We start from the raw sequence: 23,036 nt of genomic DNA on the forward strand, positions 1-23,036 counted from the left end.
CATATGCCCTGACTGGGAATCGAACCTGAGACCTTTCTGTGTCCAGATGATGCTCCAACTAACTGAGCCTCACCGGTCAGGGCAATTTTGGTTCCTTTTATGGCTATTATTCTTTCCTTTATCTAGTTTTAAAACTATTTTGTAAATTACCTCAATAAGAACTGTTACAATGTTATTCTTCATATTCAGAAAACATGGTGTGTCTTTTCATTTGTTCAAGGCTTGTTGCAATTAAATATTTCTTACTAATGACGTTCCCATTTTTTCTCTTACTTTCTGTAAATTTCGGCTTAGCTTAGGTTGCTGCTATTGATATACAGACATAGCTGTTGAACTTACATTAAACTCTTTAAGAAATAAGTATCTTCTTTTTAGTGTGAAATCCATCTTGTACATTAAGATCATGATATCCTAACCCTAACCCTAGCCAGTTTGGCTCAGTGGATAGAGAGTGAGCCTATGGGCTGAAGGGTCACAGGTTCAATTCCAGTCAAGGACACATGCCCGGGATGGGGGCTCCATTCCCAGTGTGGGGTATGCAGGAGGCAGCTGTTCAATGATTCTCTCACATCACTGATGTTCCTATTTCTCTCTTCCTCTTCCTTCCCCTCTGAAATAAATAAAAATATATTTAAAAGATGGGCAAAGTGAACAGAATTTAGGGTATCATTACATTTTTAAAAAAATATATTTTTATTGATTTCAGAGAGGAAGGGAGAAGGAGAGAGAGATAGAAACATCAATGATGAGAGAGAATCACTGAACGACTGCCTCCTGCAACCTGGGCATGTGCCCTGACTGGGAATCAAACCATGACCTCTGGTTCATAGGTCGACACTCAACCACTGAACCACACTAGCCAGGCACTTTGCCCATCATTTAAAATGTTAATTTTTCACAATCATTTTTTTGTAGGTGTACATCCTACATAAGCCTGGAATCTAATCTAAAGATCTTTTTCTTTTAAAGGTGACATAGGCCTATTTATATCTTTTTATATCTAAGATATGTTTGGTCTTAGTATTGCATATTTTGTTATGTGTATGCCTGTCAGTATTCTTTTACTATATGATGTTTTCTTTTTGACTAGTTTATAGTTCTTTCCATAATTTAGTAAGATTTATACTTTTGTTCAAGTGGTTACTCTTATAATTATAACTTAGCAGAATTCCCCTAGATTTCCACCTCTTTAGATGACTATTAGTTCCTTATTATGAACAATGTCAAAATAACATGTTTCCTTCTCCCTCCACTTGATTTAATCAAGTGTTATCTGTAGGGCTTCCTTTGAAGTGGTAAATATGTTTATACTTCTATTACTTGATTTGTGATCTTTACTAATACATATCTTTTTGACTACCAGTAATTATAATGTATATTCCACAAATTTCCTTCTCTCAAATTTTATTAGGTTTTATCAGTTCTATAACACCAGGGTCTATAACATGTCCTGTCATCATGATCTCTACATTTGTTTTAGACTTCAGGACTATTTTATGTGTGTGTGTGTGTGTGTGTGTGTGTGTGTGTGTGTGTGTATTCAATGCTTACTACCAATCCTTTCCTCAGATGTCTCTTGGTTGGCTGAAGTTTATCCTTTAGTAGTTTCCTCCAGAAGTGTTCATGTAAACAATATTCCCTGAGTTCTGTTTGTTATCTTTTATACTTGAAGAATGGCATGACTGGATATGAAATATCTGGTTCCCACTTTAATTCTTTATCTTACAAACATCGCTCTACTGATTTCTGGTGTTGAATGTTGTGGCAAAATCTGAGGCCAGTCTGGTATCAACCCCTTATAAAGGATTTTGTGCAGGGGATGAGGAAGATGTTTGGTTGCCCAAAGGAATCTTTGTTTATCTTTATGACCATTCTGATTAGTTTTCTCTGGCACAGGTGACCTTTCAATATATAAATTTCAGTTCTGTGACATTTTCATTGTACTTATAACAATTTGTTTTTGCACTCAATTTCTATTACACGGGTTTCACTTTTAAGTGTGTTGGATCTATATCATTTTGTATCATTTTCTAACACTTAAAAAATCCTCATTTCCATTTCATTTTGTCCATCTTTCTTATTTTAGCCTTATGTCCTTTATTGTGCTTTCCTCGGGTCTAGTCTGCTCCTTGGGCTCCTTCCAATTTCATCTGCATTTACTAGTGTTTGCTCTTCAATTTTTTAAAAAAATTCTCTCATATTTCATTTTTTCCTGTTACCTTGTCATCTCTTCCCAGAGTTCCTGCATTTCTGCTTCATGTTCTCCTTTTGTAGAGAACTATTAAAAGTTTTTCTCAACTCTAAATAAGTGTATGGTAAAATGTTGGGTCACAATTTTCATCTGCTCTGTAGTGACATTTTTCTAATGAGTGTCCTTTAGACACTCATTTTTGAGTTTTGCTGTCGTGTCATTTTCTTTTGTATTTTTAATAATAAAGTAAGTTGGATTTTCCTGAACCAGCTATTTACTGATGTGGAGTGAAGGAAGGACAGGCTTCACAGTTCATGGACCCCTCCTTTGATGCTATATAGAGAATACAAAGAAAAGTTGGTTCTTATACGTATGGCTCTGTATGCACGTAGCTCTACCTTTTCAAACCAGGTATTTCTGTCACCAATCCTGCCATTATAAACAAGAGATTTAGCTTTTGAACTTCAAGTTGAACACTTCAGTAAGTATATTTAAGCTCACAGCTTCTGCCCCTTCTCAGATGCTTTTGACAGTCCTTAAATAAAATTTAGAGTCTACATATAATGTCTTTCAGTTCACTGAAAATGGGAAGTTGAAACATTTTTCTTTTTACTTTTTAAAATGAGTTCTAAGAGGGGAGAAATGCAGACTTATGCAGCTATATTCATGCCAAAAGTCTGATTATCAATTGTGTGTGCTTGTTTAATCATTGTTGTTTGGGAGAGATGGGGAACCTCAATGCTGGAACTCACAGCACTCATCTTGATTACTTCTCCTTACAGTGCAATGTTAATAGAGAAAATTTAGAGGTAACCTCCTTGTCAGTCAATGGGAAAAAGATAAAATGAACTCAAGTACATACATAAAGTATACTAAGTAGCCAATGAGAGTAATTTTTAAAGAATATATACATTTATGCATATGTATTTCTAGTGGGAAAACAATATATGTTAACAAAGGGAAAATATAAAATGACATATAGCATGATTTCAATGAAAATATTATATGCAATTTTGCATGTTTCTATATATTATTTTTATAGCAAAAGAGATGCCTATTTTCTTTTTGGGTTTATTGCTAATTTTCAATTTCTTTTTATGCTTTTCTGAATTTTCAAAATTTTCTTGGGAAACATATAATTTACTACTCCTGCCTTCCAAAAACAGGTAATGGTAGTGCAATTGGCACTCATTTTCATGCAACAAATATATTCTAAAAATTATGTATTTAAAAAAACTTGTACATAGGAGATAATGATACTGAATACATGGATTCTAACCCTACAGTTGCCATTTACCAGCTCTTGTTACTTAAATTCTCTAAACTTGTTTCCTCCTATGTGAAATGGGTATATTATCTACATATAAGAGCTTCTGTAAGAATAAAATGAGCATTTAGTGTCTACCTAGAACAGAGTAATCAATAAATTTGGCTATAAATATTACAACTACTAAGTAGTAATTATAATTATTACAGAAATCCCTTGTGTTGCTTTCCCATGGATATCTGGATAGCTTAACTGGTACTTAAATGCTTACAAAAATATTTTCTTCTTGTTGTGCTTAATATATAAATTATACATTATTTCTATTGTATATTACAAGTCCATACACCTATAGTAGACAGCTATTAATAAGAAAAACATATTCTGATGAGTTTTCAGAAACTTAATTGCCAAACAGTATTATAAACAGAACATTTGGAATATAGAACTTACTATATAAACTATCAAATATTTGCTGATAATCCTTCACACATTAAGCAACAACTGCAAATAATAGCAAGCACATGAGGTTGGGATGTAGGTAGCTATCAAGAAGGCATGGGGGCACAAAAGGAAGTGACCAAATACTGAGGTCAAGCAACAACTACATGCAAAATTTTACAACAGAGTAAAAAAAAATGCGCGCACACACACATATATGTGATAGCAATGTGTATGGTTCATTCAAGAACAATATGTAGTCTGTCAAAAGAAAAATCATGTAAAAGAAAAACAGGAAGCCAAAGTATAGAAGACTTTGAATTGGGTCTAAAGAATTTAGATTGTTCCACAATTGGTAGAGTAAAGCCCTGAAGACAGAAGAGTGCCTAAATTCAACTTTAATTTCCTTTTTGGAAAAGAAACACCAACATAAAGTGAACTGAGAAATGAACAGAGCATGATGACAGAGTAAAAATTCTGTTCTGGTAACTCTTCCAATGCCCTTTGTTTGTCCCATTTCCTCCTACTAAGAATACACCCCCCCAATCCCCTTTGCCATCTGTGATATACTCATTATTTAAGATCTAGTTTAAGTAATCTATTTTCTCTGGGAAGTCTTTCTAACCCATCTCAGCCCTTAGATTAGTTTCCATTCTACTTTTTTCTTTTTAAATTTTATTTTACTGATTTCAGACAGGAAGGGAGAGGGATAGACAGAAACATCAATGATGAGAGACAATCATTGATCGGCTGCCTCTTGCATGCCCCCAACTGGGGATGGAGCCCGCATCCTGGGCATGTTGTGCCCTTGACTGGAATTGAACCTGGGACACTTCAGCCCACAGGCTGACACTCTATCCATTGAGCCAAACCAGCTAGGGCGGAAGGTTCTTCTTTAAAAAGAGTAAATTTTAGCTCAATAATTAGATATTTTATCTCTAAAATGTTCTTCATGAAAACTCATGCATTATGTGAATCATTTGTATGTTTGATGAGGTGCAATTTTTTTCTTCTAGTCTGTCATTTGCCTTAACTTTATTAGCACCTAATAAGTAAATTTCTTGATCATTCTTTACTGATTTTTAACTTTCTTTTTACCTTACTTAGGAAAAAGTACGTTCATCTAATTCTTTTATGATGTTTAAAAACTGTTGAGTTGTTACTTGGAGAACATTATGCTAAGTAAAATAAGCCAGTTACAAATACCACATGATTCTACTTATATGCGGTATCTAAAATAGTTAAATTTACAGAGACAGAGTAGAATGGTGGTTGCCAGGGGCTGGGGGAAGGAGAAATGGGGGGTTGATATTCAATGGGCATAAAGATTCAGTTATACAAGATGAATAAGTTCTTGAGACCTGACTTATGATACTTCACCTATAGTTATCAATACTACTAGTATATTATACTTAAAAATTTGTTAAAAGAAAACCTGTTAAATGTTCTTACTACAATAAAAAATTTAAAAAATGTTGAGCTCTTTAATCATTTGCAATATATTTCTTGGTACTGAACAAAGTAGGTAACTGAATGTTTTTGTAAATGAATGATCAATTTGCAATTATCTTTTTTTTTTTTTTTTTGGTTAATCCTCAAGGATATTTTTTTCCATTGATTTTTAGAGAGAGTGGAAGGGAGGGAGAGAGGGGGAGAGAAAGCCATAACTTTGAGAGAGACACATCGAGTGGTTGCCTCCAGCATTCACCCAGACCGGAATCGAACCCACAACCCTTTTGGTGTATAGAATGACACTCCAACAAACTGAACCACCAGCTACAGCTAGCTTGTCCCTCTTTAGAATAACACATTTTTCTAATAGGCATATTTTCCCATCCATTTTAACGTTTTACAAGTCTTATTGCTATGATACAGTATCATGTATTTACATGGGCACACACACTTTAGGATGATCCATTTAACTATAGTCCATAGCTCTTGCTGCTATATTTAGTTCTGGCTAAACATCTCTAAGTGACTACTCTTTTTTTTTTCTTTCTGTTATTTCTACAAAGATTAAACCACATTTGCTTTTTTATTTTATTTTAAAAAACAGGCTATTCAAAGTAATTTGATTTTGATTCTATTTTTAAAAATTATTGCCCATGATCTTAGTTTTACAGGTACTTAACTTCATACTATTTTTAAAATCTATGAAAGTTAATATGATTAGTAACAAATTAGTAATTACATGAACAAATCTGGATACAGAGAAGTTGAAGGGAAACAAAAACAACTATTTACTAAATGTCTATTTGCAAATGGGTAGCACTGCTTTTATAAGTTGTAGCTTCCACCTAACACAACTTTAAAAAATTTTCTGCCAACTGTCACAACAACAAGATGACTGCTTCCAAAAAGAATAGAAACTTTATTTACATCTGGCATATGTTGCTCTTGTCCCCTGTTCGGCTACCAAAAAGTCACTGTTTCAGAAAAATACTTTAAATACGTGTAATCAGCTCTTCATAAAACTGTTATTACTATCTAGAATTATCTAGATTACTTCTGTCTAGAATTACTATCAAATCAAAGACTGATTTGCCCTAAACCATACCAGTAGTCCCTATTTTAAAAACAAAATAAAAAACCACAGTTCACCTCTTTTAATAAAGGTTTTTAATGTATTTTCTAATAGAAAAATGTTTGTTTTCACTTGGTTTAGGTTTATAGTCTTTAAGTAAGATGATCAGAAGACTAGTTGAGTGTGAGATAAATTAATTGCAAATCTAATAACTAAATTTAAGCTTCAAAAGCCCATTTTTTAATAATCATTGCTACGTTCTTATTTATTCCCAAACACATAGATATAAGTCCATACCATACCAAGATACAAAAGAAATAGCCACCTGTTGTGATCAAGTGAATTTCTCTTTTCTAATTATCCAATTGTTTGCACAATAAATTTCCATCTTTCATCATTCAGTCAGGCATGTAATTAAAATACTATTTGTACTTACTACCATAATCTATAGTCACAAACTTATCCTAGAAAGACAGAATCATTGGCTCAAAGTTCAAATATAAAATTTTGTTTTAATTCTGAATTCTGATTTTTTGATCACCAATTATCCTATAAATGATAGGATATTATTATCCTAAAGTTACTGTGAATACAAAACTAAGAATTTTCATAAATACCCACTTAAAACACAATAGCAATGAAAAATGGAAAGTTTTAAGCTTTTATTCAAACTTAAAATGACCTATGTGGAGACTATGTAATCAAACCAAGCAATAATATAAGTTCACATCACAATCAGAACTATTAAATTCTTTTAAAAAATACAAACCTCCCTTCTTCCAGATTCCATATAGTATTTGAAAAACAAAAAAAATGTAGAAATAGTAACAAAAAAAATCACCTTACCTCCACCATCACAAGGCGCTACTGCTAACATTTCACCAAAATTTTTTAGACACTTTACAAAATCAAGAGTACATATTCCATTTCTGTGTGTGTGTGTGTGTGTGATCAATGTATGTCAATGATTGGTATTTGACATTTTCCTAGACCTCTAAAATCACACAACTTTGCAGACCCTGTATAAACTCATTACACCCAGATCTTCTAGCTCAGTTTTTCACCTTTAAAGATTTTAGCTAAGAGATTCTCAAATCAAATGACTCAGAAATACAGAACAGGTTCCCTGTTAGATGTAGCAATAAAGATACTAAAACAGAATTAGAAAAATTCACAAAGGTACTCTGAGAGTTATAATTACTTGGTATGTGGGTTTACAGATGCTATGAAGAACCTTAAAAGTGTTGTTTTATCTCTGCAATTGAGTTTAGATTCTAGCAACATGTAATCTAACTTTAATCTGTCCTCCTACTTTGTTTCTGGATATAAGGGCAAAACAATGACTATAATGAAGAAGGTTGATATTATGAAAACAAGATGAATGACCCCAACTCTGCAGGTAGATTCCTTCACTAGGCACATGTTTCTTTCTTAATCACTTATATAAGCATGCTATAACTTAGCTTAATCTTTGGGCTGAAACAAGTTTCTAAGCTTGACATAAAGGTAATCCAACGAACAATTAAAGGGTAGAACATACCAGACAGCAGGGGGTTTAAACAAACCATCTTAATAGTGCTTCACAGAAAACTCTCTAACAGACTCTGGTCTTACAGTCTAAGGAAAAGGTTACAAGCAAAGGAATCTCTCTCTCTCTTTCTTTCTCTCTCTCTCTCTCTCTCTCTCTCTCTCATCAGAAGACAATGAAAACAATATCAACACACTTATTTGCAATTCATCTTGATCTTAAAAGTTATTTAAATGCAGTCTCTATCTCAAGTATAAGTTCCAAAAGGCAAGAACAAGATCTCACTGATTTATACTCATAACTCAAATGATACAGAGATTTAGAGCAACTCAGTTTCCACCTTATTCAAAATCCCCTAATTTAGAAATGAGATTAATATACCACTCGAGAAGAAAAAAGAAAAAGCAACTATGAAAAAGCTTTGGCTCCTTATGCTCAAACTTTACAGCAACATTTGCTGAACATGGCTATGTTTTTAAAAAAGAAGAAAAAAAGGTGGCAGTCTCTTCCACACTGCTTGTCATAGACAAGAAAGAACTGCTTGCACTAACACTGGACTACTTAGTGCTGAAAGAGCACACATGAAATACTGAAATCTTACTCTTTGGGTATCTAAGGCTACCATATCATCAGTTTCAAGCAGGTAGTTCCTTGAGAACAGAGTTCCAGCTGTCATTCTCAGGGGATACAAGCTTATAAGCCACTAGCACTTAAGCACAAGCTTTCACTTGAGGAAGAACTTATGATGCTGCCAGTGGCACTCTTACACGTTCTTCCGATACACAGATAACTGACAGATCTGGTCAAGGACTAGGAAAACAACTTTGAGAGCAAAATGTACTCCAATTTTTTTCTGTGAAAGTTTTATAATTTTAAAATAAATTGAATGTAAGATAATAAAAATAACCAAGGTATGCAGAAAAAGAGAAATAAAATGAAACCACCAACCACACAATAGCAAAGTATTTTCATAGGAGTTAAAAGGATAAGCTTAAATGTAGTGAGAAAGAAGGTTCCAAATTGAAATGAAGGAACAAGAATATTTATGGCAGCAGCAAAAAGAAACAAGTTTCTTTTTTTTTTTTTTTAAATGAAGGCTCAGAATCACATATTAAAGGCCACAGTGTTTTTAAAAATTCCATAGTATAATAAGAGATTTCCTCCCTCCTCCAAATAACCCAAACCGCGATCTTTGGGAAAAAATAAAGTATATTAAGCTGATGGGTCAACTTCCTGATTAATATTGAACTGTTAAAAGATGCAAATGGACATACGAAAAGACTTTAAAAAAACACACACCCATTACTATCTGAAATAAAATCACCAACTGTTTCATCAACATAATCATGTGAAGCCATATTTATATCTGTCTTAGAGCTATTTCATCTTCCATTTCTTGTAAAGTAAATGAAAGTTTTGCTTTGGGAAAAGATAAGCAATGGTAGGGAATGTGTGCATATGTGCACCTAAAGATATATATAAAATGGTCATAGTAGCACTATTTCTGACAACCAAATAGGAAAACAACTCTATCTGTAGAATGGATAAATTGTAATATATTCACACAATGTAATATTATACAGCAACAAGAATAAACAAAGTATTGCTACAAGCAACAACATGGATGGAACTAACAAATACTAGTGAAAGAAGTCAGACACATAGGAATACATATTGGGTGATTACATTTACATAAGGTTCAAAACCAGGTAAAACTAATCAAAGCTGTTAGAAAGACAGAGTTGGGGGTAATGACTGGGAGGGGGGGGGCATATGCTTATAGTGTTTTATTTCTTTCCCCTTTTTTTGTTAACCCTCACCTGAGGATTTTTTCCCATTGATTTTTTTAGAGAGTATGGAAGGGAGGGGGAGAGACAGAGAGAAACATGGATGTGAGAGAGACACATTGATTGGTTGCCTCCCACATGCCCTCTCCCCTGTCCCCACCAGGACCTGCAACTGAGGTATGTGCCCTTGATTGGAATAGAACCCTTTGGTTGGAAGTCTAATGCTCTAACCACTGAGCAAAACCGACTAGGGCATTATTTCTTGATCTAGGTTTTATTGGTTACATTGGTTTTATTGTGAAAAAGTCCTAAAGCTGACTACACCAATTTGTGCACTTGTATACTTTCATTACAACCTTAGTTTAAAAAAGACCAAATTTATTTCCATTACTTAAATAACTATATACTTATATATAATATATATACACATATAGAAATAATTATATGTAGACTATTTCTAATTCAAATGACCACTACTAATTTAAATGACCCATAATACTGCCACTCCTACCTGATCTAATTCTTTCTCTTCTCTCTATCCCAATCCTTACCCAAAATTAGTCTTTTGGAAAAAAAAAAAGAGCGAAACTTTAAGAAAAATTTTAGGTTCAGAAGTAGATAAGGAAAAACAATAAATGTGTAAGGTAAGTAACTCTTGCAAGAATTTTCTACTTTCTCCCTCCCTAACATGCTTATTTTGCCTCTGAGGAAGTATTCCCCCAAAAAGTCTTTATCCAAATCACTAGTTTCTCTTACCTTTTACTGGTCCTAAAATACCAAAACTTGACTAAGTAATCAGTTTCTGAAAAATGCAAATGCAATTCAAATGACTATGAAGATATCAGTCATTTGTACACAACTGTGAATTACTCTTGTGGCTACTTTCTCCACCCATCGCCATTTCTTTCAAACCAGTCATTTTTCTTCTCTGCCAAACCTGGAAGACTCCTACGTTTCATTTGTTAAATTGTACTAACTTCTAATTGTCCTTAAAGCCTGTTTTTATTTTTTAAACAAGATATGATCAATAGTGTGTGAAGAAACAATTACCAGTGACATTATTATGTACTATATACCAACCCTGCCCATCTCAAAATATAACAGGTGAATAAAAAATAGTTATATGTTCTTCCTCTTCCCCACTCCCTTCCTCTGAAGTGTTAGATTCTCATAAAGCCACATCTTATGTTATATACTATGTTACAGACCATGTGTGCAAAATCATACTTGAATGTAAAAAAGAATTCTCAGATCTAAACCCAAATAGAGTTGGCAAGCTAGCAAAGGCTAAACTGATTCAAGTCAGTTATCAATACCTGGTACTAAAGAAACCAATACCATAGGTTGAACCCACTTAATAGCCAATTAATTTCATACTAATGAAAATGTTTCAAGTCAAAGATTTTGACACAACCCAACTCGACCATCTGGAAAATGAGTGTTGTGGTACACTAAGGGAAAATAGTGAAATGAAGATTATCACTGTTACTAGAAAAATAATTTTAAAATATGGACTGCTACTCCATTTCTATCACTAAATAATTTTTGGGCTTTGAGGAAATAGAAAAGTAAGCTCTCTTAAAAAAATAGATGAATGACACCTCTCCTCTTATGAGATGTGGAAATATTCTTTTATGTTTTTTAAGGCTTAGCCACCTTTTGATAGAATAGCATTATTTTTTTCTCCTTTTTAAAAAACAGTCACACAATTTTCCATTTGTTCGAAGGGCAGAACATTTGACAATTGTATTTTTAGAAATTGGGAGAGTAAGCACCTAACATACAGAACTTACATTTGCTTTATACATGCTATCTTATTTTGGGTGTTTTAAAATGAAAAAAACACACACAGTGCATTCTTTTTCAAAGTAAAGTAAATATTTTCAATATTTGCCTTCAACTAAAATAAATTATGTAAAGGAAGTTAGTTGGTTTCATTTCCCTATTTTCTAAGGATTAAGTTTAAATACATATCTTGTATTAACCAAACATATACAAAAATCCCAATCTATGCATGTAAAAACACCAAACTATAGTGAGGAAAGAATTAGTCCACAAACCTGTCAAAATTACTGCTGAAGTCTAATTTAACTCACATTTTTTCCTTTCTGAAACAGTCCAGTTTATAACTATGAGCTAAAATGACCTAACACCCTTTATTCATAACTTATGAGCAATTCAAAGGAAATCTACCCCTCTTTGTACAGTGAGTACTTAGTGATCTCATCAACAAGCTAGAAAACATGCTGGCCAATCAGTGCAATCTCTTCAGGAGATAAATTTACATGAGAGGTGAAATTATAATCAGAAGGTTAACTCAGAAAATGTGAAACCAGATGATTTAACAATAAGGGCATCAGATCAGTCTCCAATAGGATAGATGGGATAGGATAGGGGACAGATGTGCTTTCCAAGGGCTAGGTTATTTCCTCCTGAAAAGTGATGGAGACATTATGCCAAATGCATTTTGTTATCTCCCCTTGTTTATGGAAAAACCAGGTGACATAAATCAGTTTAAAAATTCTTCTCTGCTACATACTGGCATATTCACTGTTGTGTAATGTCCACCTTATGGAATTGTTAAGGGTTAAATGAGATAGAACCCAAGAAAGTGTCTGGCAAAGACTCTAGGACATAAGCAAAAACAGTCAATGTTTATCACTATTCTGTTTTTTCATTCTTTCTTCGAAGAATATTTCAGTTCATTAGATGTAAGATTAGTGATTTACAAGTCACCTAGATTGCATATTGGGGGATGTCAGAAACTCTTAATGACTCATGCACATTTTTATCTCCTGGATTTAGTTTTATATACAGTCCACTCCATTCCTTTACTATTAATATTTAAAAGAACTGCTATTTATTGAGCATCTACCATGTGCTGGGTACTTTACTATCTCTTATTCTCACAATTTTCCCATAAAGGAAGTGTTATCAGCCGCATTTAAGATAACAAAGACTCCAATATATTGCTTGCTCCATGTCAAACAGCTCGTTAGTAGTGTAGCCAGAATTAGAACCCAGGTCTAGATAGGTCTAATTCTGAGCTTTTTCCATAATACTACCCAAATGTCTCGTCCCTTATATTTTACTTCTTTATAACTTTATTTTTAGAAGGTAACAACCACAATTTGGGGGTATCTTGAGCTAGCAATCTCAGATTAACCAAAGTTCTCTGGAAGGCAAGAATGCAATTCAAAGGGCTGATAAACTAGTGAAATGAGAAGTCTAAATCAGAATAACCCTTCAGAGACCCGTGGGACAAGGCAGACACAAAATAAGAGTAACCTTTTAGTAATAAATAGGAACAATAAGATAACTCAAGTTCAAATAACTCCTTATAGATCATTTATAAATTTTCAAAGTTAAAACAAATAGAAAAAAAACAACACCTAAGAAAATACTCATTAGCCTTGAATTCTGCCAAATCTAAGTCCAAGGGTCCTCACTAACAAGTCAGGACCTATTGATGGTTCTTGCCTTACCTGGTATCTCCAAGATTGCTGGCCAGAATTTCCAGTAAAGAGAAAAGCAGTACATGCACAACCCTTAGGACTAATCAGCAGAACTTTGATATCAGCACTGTCATTATCCCATTTGTAATCCTCAAATAATTTATAAGTTTTGAGAAAACAGGCTACACACATACACACACACACACACACACACACAGGGTATCACATCATTGGGCAGCATCTTTCCTCAAATGGGAAGTAAATATTTTGAAGGTTTACTACCAGATGGGAGAATAGTAACATACAGTACTTAATTCCTAAACAGGAAAAATCATGTTCCTTACCCAGAAATCTATCTAGAAAGGTTGCAGAAGTTCCTTATTCTACAAGTAGTAAGAAAATCTGAAGGTAAATGATCATGGGCCAGAACAATCCCACAGACAGTATAATTAGCATGCATAACTAGAACACTAAGGAGTTTCCTGGCTGCTGCATATTATAAATATGTAGCTCCATCCGGAATATTTCATGTAATACTATACTACTGAATTATTTCCAAAAATTCAGTTAAAAAAAACACAACCTCTTTAATTTCAGTCATAGGTGATATTTTTATTCTACAAATACATAAGGGATTGAGAGACTGATTAAGTTTTTACTCTCTACATTTATTTCAGACTAGACAATAACAAAATCCATTTATATAATGTTATTAAGTTTCTTGAACTATAAATGATCACAGTTAAAATATCAGCACTTCAAAACAATCTTATGAATTTTCCAATAACTGGAACAAAAATCACACCCATTTTCAAAAACTTCCATATCAAGATTATTTTCAGATGCCAAATTTCATTTTTTATTAAAACATGATAAATGAGAAACTAATAGTATTGATCCCAAGTAGGAGAATATGGTAGCGGAGGGCAGGTATATGCATTTATTACTTATTCAAAGTAATCAATTTTAACAACTAAAAACTACATAGCACTTCTGCAGACTTGTAAGCTTTCCTTATACTTCTAGAAAATCACTACCAACCAAATAGATAAATTCAGCAGAGTAAGTTGTAAACACTAAAATCCTTCTAGCATTTTAAAAGAAAAATATAAAATATTCAACCCCACACTACTTTCAGTTTCATTGACTCTGGAATATATTATCAAAGTCCCTATGTGGAACACAAAGTATTTTCTATTATCTTAAAGTGGTATGTGAAATCCTAAATTCAGGAATTTAAATTAAAAAAATTAAAAAGAACTAATGATTTGGTTGACTATTACTGTAAGAAATTCTCTCCCATGGAACACTTTGAAAAGTCCTCATAAGCTTTCACTCTATGAGGTTGTTTCTTCTTCAAACATTGGCTTGGCATGTGTGCCATGGTGTGTGTGTGTGTGTGTGTGTGTGTGTAAGGATATGTCAAGAAAGTTTTCAGGCCAATTAACCTGTGGGCAAAGAAGCAACTAAAAACCAGTTCAGACAGAATTTTTGCTTGAAAAGTGTACTATACCTTGTAACTATTTTATTACCGTTAAAGAGTCAAAAGCTCATCCTTTATGTAAAATAAATAAGTGATTTTATATAGATTGAATTAACTTGTCTTAAAACAGTCTCACTTCTTCAATTCCCTTCCCGAAAAGTTGTCTGATCCACTAATAACTCCATCCAAGACTCTTAACGCAAGAGTTACATATCCATTAAGAGCTAGTAAACACACACACACACACACACACACACACACACGCACACACACACAGGCACACACCATGTTAGCTGTAGTTCCTTAATTGCCTTGTCAAAATTATGAAACCTAGCACATTCTTAAACAACAAAACCTCCTATCCAAACCAGGAATGGTGATACTTTGCATGCTCCATAAAACTTTTAAAATAAAAAGTATTCTTCTTGGTTAACTTCTCATCATTATGTGAAATGTACATTTCTAAAAAAATGTAAACAAAACACTATTTTTCAAAGAATTACATTTTCACATAAAGGTAGCAAAATATTATTTTTAGTCTTTTAATTCATCTTTGTTTTCTTCATTTTGAGGGCATTTATTTGCCCTCTAAAAAGATCCACAGCATTTTCCCTGAAGACTAATCAGCAAGTTCTTTTCCCTTCTGTGCCAACATAGAATCTCCAGAACAATTTCTACTAGCTGCAGCAAGGCAACAATTCTACAGTGAATTTGATTTACCATTTGTTAGATACATACTAAAATTTTGATTCATGAATATCTTAGTCAGCTTATGGACATTAATGAAAAGAAAACTGACACTCTGGCATGTGACTACCAACAACACAGTCAACTTCAAAAGGAAACAGACTTTAGTAGCTAATAATTTCACACAAATGAAGTGTCCAAGAGAAAAGTACCTCAGCTAAGTTTGACATTACAAATTATGAAAAGGAGATTCAGAACAAACATTTAAAAACACATAATGGGACTAAATTAAGTTTGGCAGAAAGAATGTGACTCAGTGCTAATATTATTGACAAATCGGTACATCCTGAAAAAGCTTTTCATCTAGCAACAGAGTATTATGCTAGGATTTCAATCCAGTGTCACTGTTTTCTCAAAAAAATTTGTCAATTCTATTATGGATAGTGCCAATTCTAGGAGACTTGAATATTATTTGAATGGAACACAGGCGAACCCTAATATGCAAATGGGAAAGGAAATGATGAAACTACAAATATTTTTAACTTACAAAAAAATTGGTAAATGTGTCAAAGAATAATTAAAACATATTTATAAATAATGTTGCACAAAACCTCTACCTGGCTTGAAACATCACATTCTTTCAAGCAACATACAGCAAACTGCTTTCTCAAGGACTATCTGTAACAGTGACTAGTGAAAACCCTTTAAACTATTTTTCAGATTACCATCTCCCTTTCATTTTTTAATTATTCCGATCAAGTACAACAATGAAACAGTTTTTAAGGAAAGAAGGTATAATTTTTAAAAAGCATTTAATCTCAATTCCCTTCATCCAAGGAGGTGTGACAACCAACGCATGTGAAATTAACCTTAATCTGCCAATGAAAACACGCAAAATGTCTCCTAACAATTCCCCTCCTCCTAAAAACAACAACCGGGCACATAAATATGGTACTGACCTCCACCCCACTGAGAGCAGCTAATTAATAAAGAGAAGAGAATAGTTACGTTTAGAGACCAAGGTGTAACACCCAGCCTCATAAACCTCCCAAAATAACCACATCGTCAAAGTAGAACTGAACATTATTTTTGCTAAAGCAAGAATCCAACCCCCGGGAGCCTCAGCCCTTAGACAATGGTGGTTACCAGACAGAGCTGCACAGTTGGGTCCAAATGACACATTTCACTAGGCCTTGGACACAACACACACACACACAACAGACACACACACACACACACACACACACACACACACGGCCAGCTCTATGGAAGGGGCGTTCAAACCCCACCAGGAGGTGGAGGGTAGTACGGCGGCGTGGGGTTCACTAGGGGAGAGCCGGCGAGAGGGGTGTCGACAGAACGTTAAGGGTAACTGCACTGCACGCGAGGGAGGGGGCTGGAAATGGCCGATGGATTCTGTATTTATTTATTGAAAGGTCTTCATTTAACGGGTCCTGCCAGGGGTTCTGTAACTAAAGCCAAACTGCGCAGCAAACATTATGGGGCTGGGAGGGGAGTCGCTGCTCCCCCTACCCCGTGACTAGGGCGGGGGGGCGGGGGAAACAAGTTCCCCGGCCCACACCGCGGACCACTCCGATTCCCCCTCTCCCCTCCTCCACAGGAAGGGGGAGGCTGGCGGAGAAAAGGGGGAAAACAAGTTCCCCAGCCAGCCCCGCCGCCCGAGCACTCCCAGCGCCTTCCCCCACCGCCCCTCAGGAAGGGGGAGACTGAAGCGGGCACGGCGGCAGAAAGGGGGCGAATCTCCACCTTCGCCACCCCCGCCCTCCACAGGCTCCGGGGGTCCGTGAGGCCGCCTGGAAGCCACAGGGGAGGGTGGGGGTAGAGGGTGCCGAGCCCCGAAACCAAACAAAGCGCGGCCTGAGCGAGAGCCCGGGCGAGCGGGGAAGCCGCGGCTTTTCCTGCCGGCCGGGCCCGGGGCGGCTGACACTGCGGCACCGGGGACCCCCCTCCGGTCGGCCTCCGTCTCCCACCCCCGGGCGTCCCGGCCCACCCCGCTCGCCCGGCCTCCCTCCCCGCGGGTCCCCAACGGCCGGGCGCCCGAGCCGCGGGGAGGAGCGCGGCCTTACCCCTCTCGCCGGCGTTGTTCCGCTCCTGGGGCAGCGGCGGAGGCGGCGGCGGCGGCGGCGGAGGCTGCTGTTGCTGCGGCGGCGGCGGAGGCTGCTGCTGCGGCGGCGGCTGCTGCTGGGGCGGCTGCGGCGGCGGCTGCTGCGGGGGCTGCTGCTGCTGTTGCTGCACCGGGCGCGGCCGCGACACTCGCCTGGGTCTCCGGTTGGCGGCTCGGACGGAGTTCATTTGCCGGGCTGAGGTGGCGGCGTTGGCGGAGGGACACACACACGCACACGCACAGCGAGCTCCCGGGCCGGAGAAGGGGGTGGGGAGGAGGGGAGGAAGGAAAGGGAGCGAGGGGCAGGGGAGGCGGTGAGGGTGGAGGGGCCGAGCGAGCCCCCGAAGACAGAGAAAGGCCCGCGGAGACGAAGACCGAGCGAGGCCGGCCGGGCGGGCGGGCCTGACGCACGGGGAAGGCCGAGGCCGCCGGGCGGGGCGGCCGCGAGGGACGGAGACCGAGAGACGGGCAGAGCGAGAGAAAGAAAGAAAGGGCGTCCGCCCGCCTGGGGCTCCGAGGCGAAGCGCGGCGGCGGCGGCGGAGGAGACAGACCCCGGGCCCGCCGACTCCCGAGCGGCGTCTCGGGCGGCGGGGGCAGTGGGCGGGCGGGTGAGGAAGGGAGAAGGAGAGGGAGAGGAGGGAGGGAGGGAGCAGGGGGCGCCCGGCTTTTTTTCTCTCTTCCTCCCCCCACACCCCCTGAAAGAGATTTCGGAGAGGAATTTTTCTCTCTCTTTCTTCGGCCTCTTCTCTCCTCCCCCCTTCTCTCCTCAGCGAAGGGGAAATGAGTATGAAAGGAGGAGATAGGGGGAAAAAGAGGCGTCGTCGTTCCTCCTCCTTAAAGGAACCTTCCTCCTCCTCCTCCTCAGCCCCGTCGCCGCGGCTTCTGCTGCTGCTCCGTGGCAGGAGGAGCCATTGACACCGCCGGAGCCTCCACTCGCCCAGTCGGTCCCTCCCCGTCGCGGGGCTGGCCAGGACCGCGGGGGAGGGCCACGGGCCGGCGGGGGGAGGGGCGGATGGGCGGGGAGGAGAGGGGCGGGGATTCCGGCCAAGGAGCCAATGGGACGCGCCCACACAGCCTTCGGGCCAATGGGGCCGCCGCCCTTATCGCGAAGTCCCTTCCTTCAACGCCCGGCTTCCTCTCTCGGGTTTCCTCCCTCCCCTGCCCAGGAGGGGGAAGGAGGAAAGAGGGAGTGTGGCGGGCGGGTGATAATGGGGAGGTATGGGGCATATAATAGAGCAGGGGGTGGGCGAAGGGAGCGCTGGTGCGTAGCGACGATTCGAGGAGGGGAGGTTCTCGGAGGAAAGGGCGGGGGCTGCTGATGTAATGGGGAGAAGTGATTAATCCTTGGGTTCGGCGTTTCAGCTTTTCCCCCAGCTCCCCACCTTCACCCGATTTTTTAAGCGGACAAAAAAAAGTGGAGCGAAGGAGCCGATCTTTGGTAACTTGGGTTTTCTGTGGTAGGTAGGTTCAGAGTCTGAGCTGTAGGGAGCGCTAGAGACTCTGTGCCCTTTAGCCGAGCCGAGGATAGTTACAAACCGTGGAGATCCAGTTTGCGCATGGTAACCGAAGTTTTGCAGATGGTTCCTAATCATCGTCTTAAGAGGAGTCCTATGTGTCTTGAAAAGGTTTTGGTTAACAGGCAGTAGTAGTAGATCTTTGGTCAATTTACTTTTTGGAGACGTGGTCTACATAATGTTCGGGGGAATATGTGAGAAAAGGTGTTTAGGTTATGTGTTGATGTGATTTAAAAAATGTTTTGAGCCCACAAACTCAAAGGAAAAGAAAAAAAAAAACCGAGGAATGATGGTCCCCTCAGTATGATCTTTTTCCTCAAGGAAAACGCATTTTTATTCCCTAGTTGTTGTTGTGATGACTGAAAAGGTACCCTTTCTCAATTATCTGTTCTCTCTTTTGTTTATCGTTTTATGGATGTGGTAAAACGGGGCCGTTTACCTGACTCTGGTTTTCAGGTCTTTGGGTGGTTTCTCTCTCATTTGAATTTGATCAATTGCTCTCTATGTTTGAGATAATTAAGCGGTTACAAAGTAAGATAAAGTAAGGCAGAGAGGGAGAAAGTGTATTTTGGAAGGAAGGAGAAGGGCAAGGAAATGTGAATCAGTATGGTGTAGGGTGTTTGAATCCCTGATTTGATATGTGACTAGGCAGATTACTTTACCTAGGAATATTAGGGGGCCTCCACCTTTAATAAGGACTTACTTTGGACTATATAATCCTGTTTCTAACTTTTAAAATTCTGTAATTTTTCAGATGATTTCTCTTTGGTCCTGAAAATGAGATCACTTAAATCTAAGTTTCCTTCTTTTTTTTTTTTTTTTTTTTTTTAATATATTTTATTGATTTTTACAGAGAGGAAGGGAGAGAGATAGAGAGTTAGAAACATCGATGAGAGAGAAACATCGATCAGCTGCCTCCTGCACATCTCCTACTGGGGATGTGCCCGCAACCCAGGTACATGCCCTTGACCGGAATCGAACCCGGGACCCCTCAGTCCGCAGGCCGACGCTCTATCCACTGAGCCAAACCGGTCCCGGCTAAGTTTCCTTCTTAAAAAAATATTTGAGGAGGAAGGCTGTTAGGAAACAACTGAAGAACTCTGGATTTTTATGGTTGTTAGCCAGGTACAAATGGATACAATTTTAGATTTGGTTCAAATAAATATAGGGGGAAAAGGAAGATTATATACATATAAGTGAATTTATAAGATTTATTTTTTTATTCAATAAGCACTTATTGGTTACTTGTGTGTATTACTATGTAAGGTGCTATGTGAAATACCAAAAAAATAAAAGGCAAAATCTTTTTTATAAAGACTTCATATTTTGGTATGACAGATTTACTTTATTCAGGTACATAGAAAACAGCGTATTTTCTGTAATTTTTAACCTCAAGTCCTCACATTATATCTTTTTTTAAAAACATAAATGCTGAATCTTTTAGATTGTATTTTCCTACCTCCCTGTCATTCCAAGATATGTATGGGATCAAAGGTTGCTATATGAGGTATAGATGGAGTGTCTTTCACATCTCTGGCACCTTAGATTTCTAAGTTATTATGACACTTCTTTGGCATGTGGCAGTAAGATACCTTGTTCCAACAAAACCAATATATTAAGACAATTTTCTGATGGAAGTAAAGTGTCTTGAGAAAGGGTGTGCTTTTTTCCAATTCACACAATGACTAGTGGGTTGGTAGCAGACTTGAGGGATGGGAAAGCTTATATGGCATCAGGGAAGGGCCAGTCCTTGTGTTGTCCAATGGTATGGAGTGATTGGTATGGTCTGAAAGCAAGACTGCTTGCCCCTGAGGTAAAACTAGTCATTTCTGTCCTTTGCAGATGTCATACTGCTTCTTTTGCCCTATACACTGCAACTTCTGTACTGACCACAGATCTTGGCAGGTCCATTGATTCTCACTGTGCCACACTCTCTTCCAATGAGTCATATGGGAACTTCTGGATTGATGAACCAGGAGCCTTGCCCTGGACTCCTACTGAGCCACCTTCCTCCACCAATGTTGCATCATTCTCCCTACATCATGCAGAGCATGCTGTCAAGCTGAAAGAGTTCATAGAGGATTCACAGGCATACCCAGGGAAGCAAATCACTATCCCCAGTGTTCTTAGAATTCCCCATTTCTATGTGAATACTTAAACTGTATACCTCCAATTCTAGTTTTCACCCCGAGAAAGGATAGAAAGTAAACACTGGCTCTGATACCTCTTCCCTGTCCCATTTTCTTCTTTCCATCAGGGCTACAAGAGATGGATTTTTCTCCTGTGCTATATCAGGAGCATTCCTTATATATCTTATCCTCTCCATTCTTGTGATGGCATCTACTCTGCTCCCTTTCTTGGAGCCACACTGATTTGATGGGGTGCTCGAGAGACTAGTTTAACAATAATGGAACATTTATTGGGAAATATTAAATACTAGAGGCCCAGTGCACAAAATTTGTGCCCAGCTAGGGTCCCTAGACCTGGCCGGCAATCAGGGCCGATTGAGGCCTTCTGGCTGCCTGCTGCTGGCTGGGGCCTTCCTTCGTTCCACACTGCCCCCTGGTGGTCAGTGCACATCATAGTGAGTGATCAAACTCCCAGTCTCCTGGTCTAACTCCCAAGGGGACAATTTGCATATTAGGCATCTACACTAATAAAAGAGAAACATGGTAATTAGCGTACGACCACTACCCTTTTCATTGGCTAATCAGTGAGTATATGCAAATTAACTGTCAGCCAAGATGGCGGCCTGCAGCCAGGCAGCTGGAAGCGAACATGAGGCTTGCTTGCTCCAGTGACTACGGACTCCAACGTTCCCCGCCTCACTTTCCGGCCTCTCAGTTGCAACTCTAAGCAACTATATACTACGTTGCAAATAAGAAGCTAAACAAAAGCCCAGAAACTGGCTTTCAGTCAGCCGGGCTTTAGCAACATTGTATCGATGTTTTCAGCTGGCAAGGCCTCAGAGCTAAAGCTGGCCCAGAATAAAAAAAAAAAAAAAAAGAAAACAAGGAGCGGTTGGAAGCTTCAGTCACTCGCTTCCGGAAAACAGCCCTCAGCCCCTCAGCCAGACTGGCCAGGCACTCCAGTGGGGACCCCTACCCTGATCCAGGACACCCTTCAGGGCAAACCAGCCGGCTCCCACCCATGCACCAGGCCTCTGTTCTATATAGTAAAAGGGTAATATGCCTCCCGGCACCGGGATCAGCGTGACAGGGGGCAGCGCCCAAACCCCCTGATCGCCCTGCGGCTCTGTGTGTGACAGGGGGCGGGGCCACAACCTCCCTATCTGCCCTGCTCTGTGCCTGATAGGGGGGAGCTCCCCAATCCCCCGATTGCCCTGCGGCTCTATGTGTGGCAGGGTGCAGCGCACCAACCCCCTGATCGGCCCTGCTCTGTGTGTGACAGGGTGCGGCACCCCAACCCCCTCCCCCCCCACGGGCCCTGCTCTGTGTGTGACAGGGTAGAGCCATAACCTCTCCATCGGCCCTGCCTCGAGTGTGACAGTGGCGGCGCCCCAACCCCCTGATCGGCCCTGCTCTGTGGGTGATAGAGGGTGGTGCCCCAACCCCCCTCCACGGGCCTTGCTCTGTGTGTGACAGGGTAGAGCCATAACCTCCCCATTGGCCCTGCCCTGAGTGTGACAGGGTACAGCGCCCCAACCCCCTGATCCGCCCTGCTCTGTGTGTGAGAGGGGGCGGTGCCCCAACTCCCCTATCGGCCCTACTCTGTGAGTGACAGCGGGGAGCTCCTCAACCCCCTGATCAGCCCTGCTCTGTGCGTGACAGGGTACAGAGCCCCAACACCCCTGATGGGCCCTGCTCTGTGCGTGACAGGGGGCAGCGCCCCAACCCCCTGATGGGCCCTGCTCTGTGCGTGACAGGGGGTGGCGCCGCAACCTCCCCATTGACCCTGCCTTGAGTGTGACAGGGGGCAGTGCCCCAACCCCCCAATTGGCCCTACCCTGAGCGTGACTGAGGGTGGCATTGCAACCTCCCGATCCGCCCTGCTCTGTGCATGATGCGGCGGCACC

The 23,036-nt window shown here is 39.5% G+C and overlaps 1 protein-coding gene across 3 annotated transcripts in view; it reads right to left on the reverse strand.

Moving 5' to 3' along the window:
• Window positions 1–18,431, reverse strand: part of FBXO11 (F-box protein 11) — a 90,987-nt gene extending 72,556 nt beyond the window's left edge. For all 3 annotated transcript variants that reach the window (XM_070429169.1, XM_070429168.1, XM_070429167.1), the window contains exon 1: window positions 17,448–18,431. In XM_070429169.1, the coding sequence (XP_070285270.1) occupies window positions 17,448–17,673 (226 nt within the window). In that variant the 5' untranslated portion in view covers window positions 17,674–18,431. The remainder of the gene's footprint in view (window positions 1–17,447) is intronic.
• Window positions 18,432–23,036: the final 4,605 nt, after the last annotated feature.

This window comes from Myotis yumanensis, unplaced genomic scaffold, assembly GCF_028538775.1.
Source record: "Myotis yumanensis isolate MYYU_CA2020_CCGP unplaced genomic scaffold, mMyoYum1.0.hap1 SCAF_11, whole genome shotgun sequence".
Lineage (NCBI taxonomy): Eukaryota > Metazoa > Chordata > Mammalia > Chiroptera > Vespertilionidae > Myotis > Myotis yumanensis.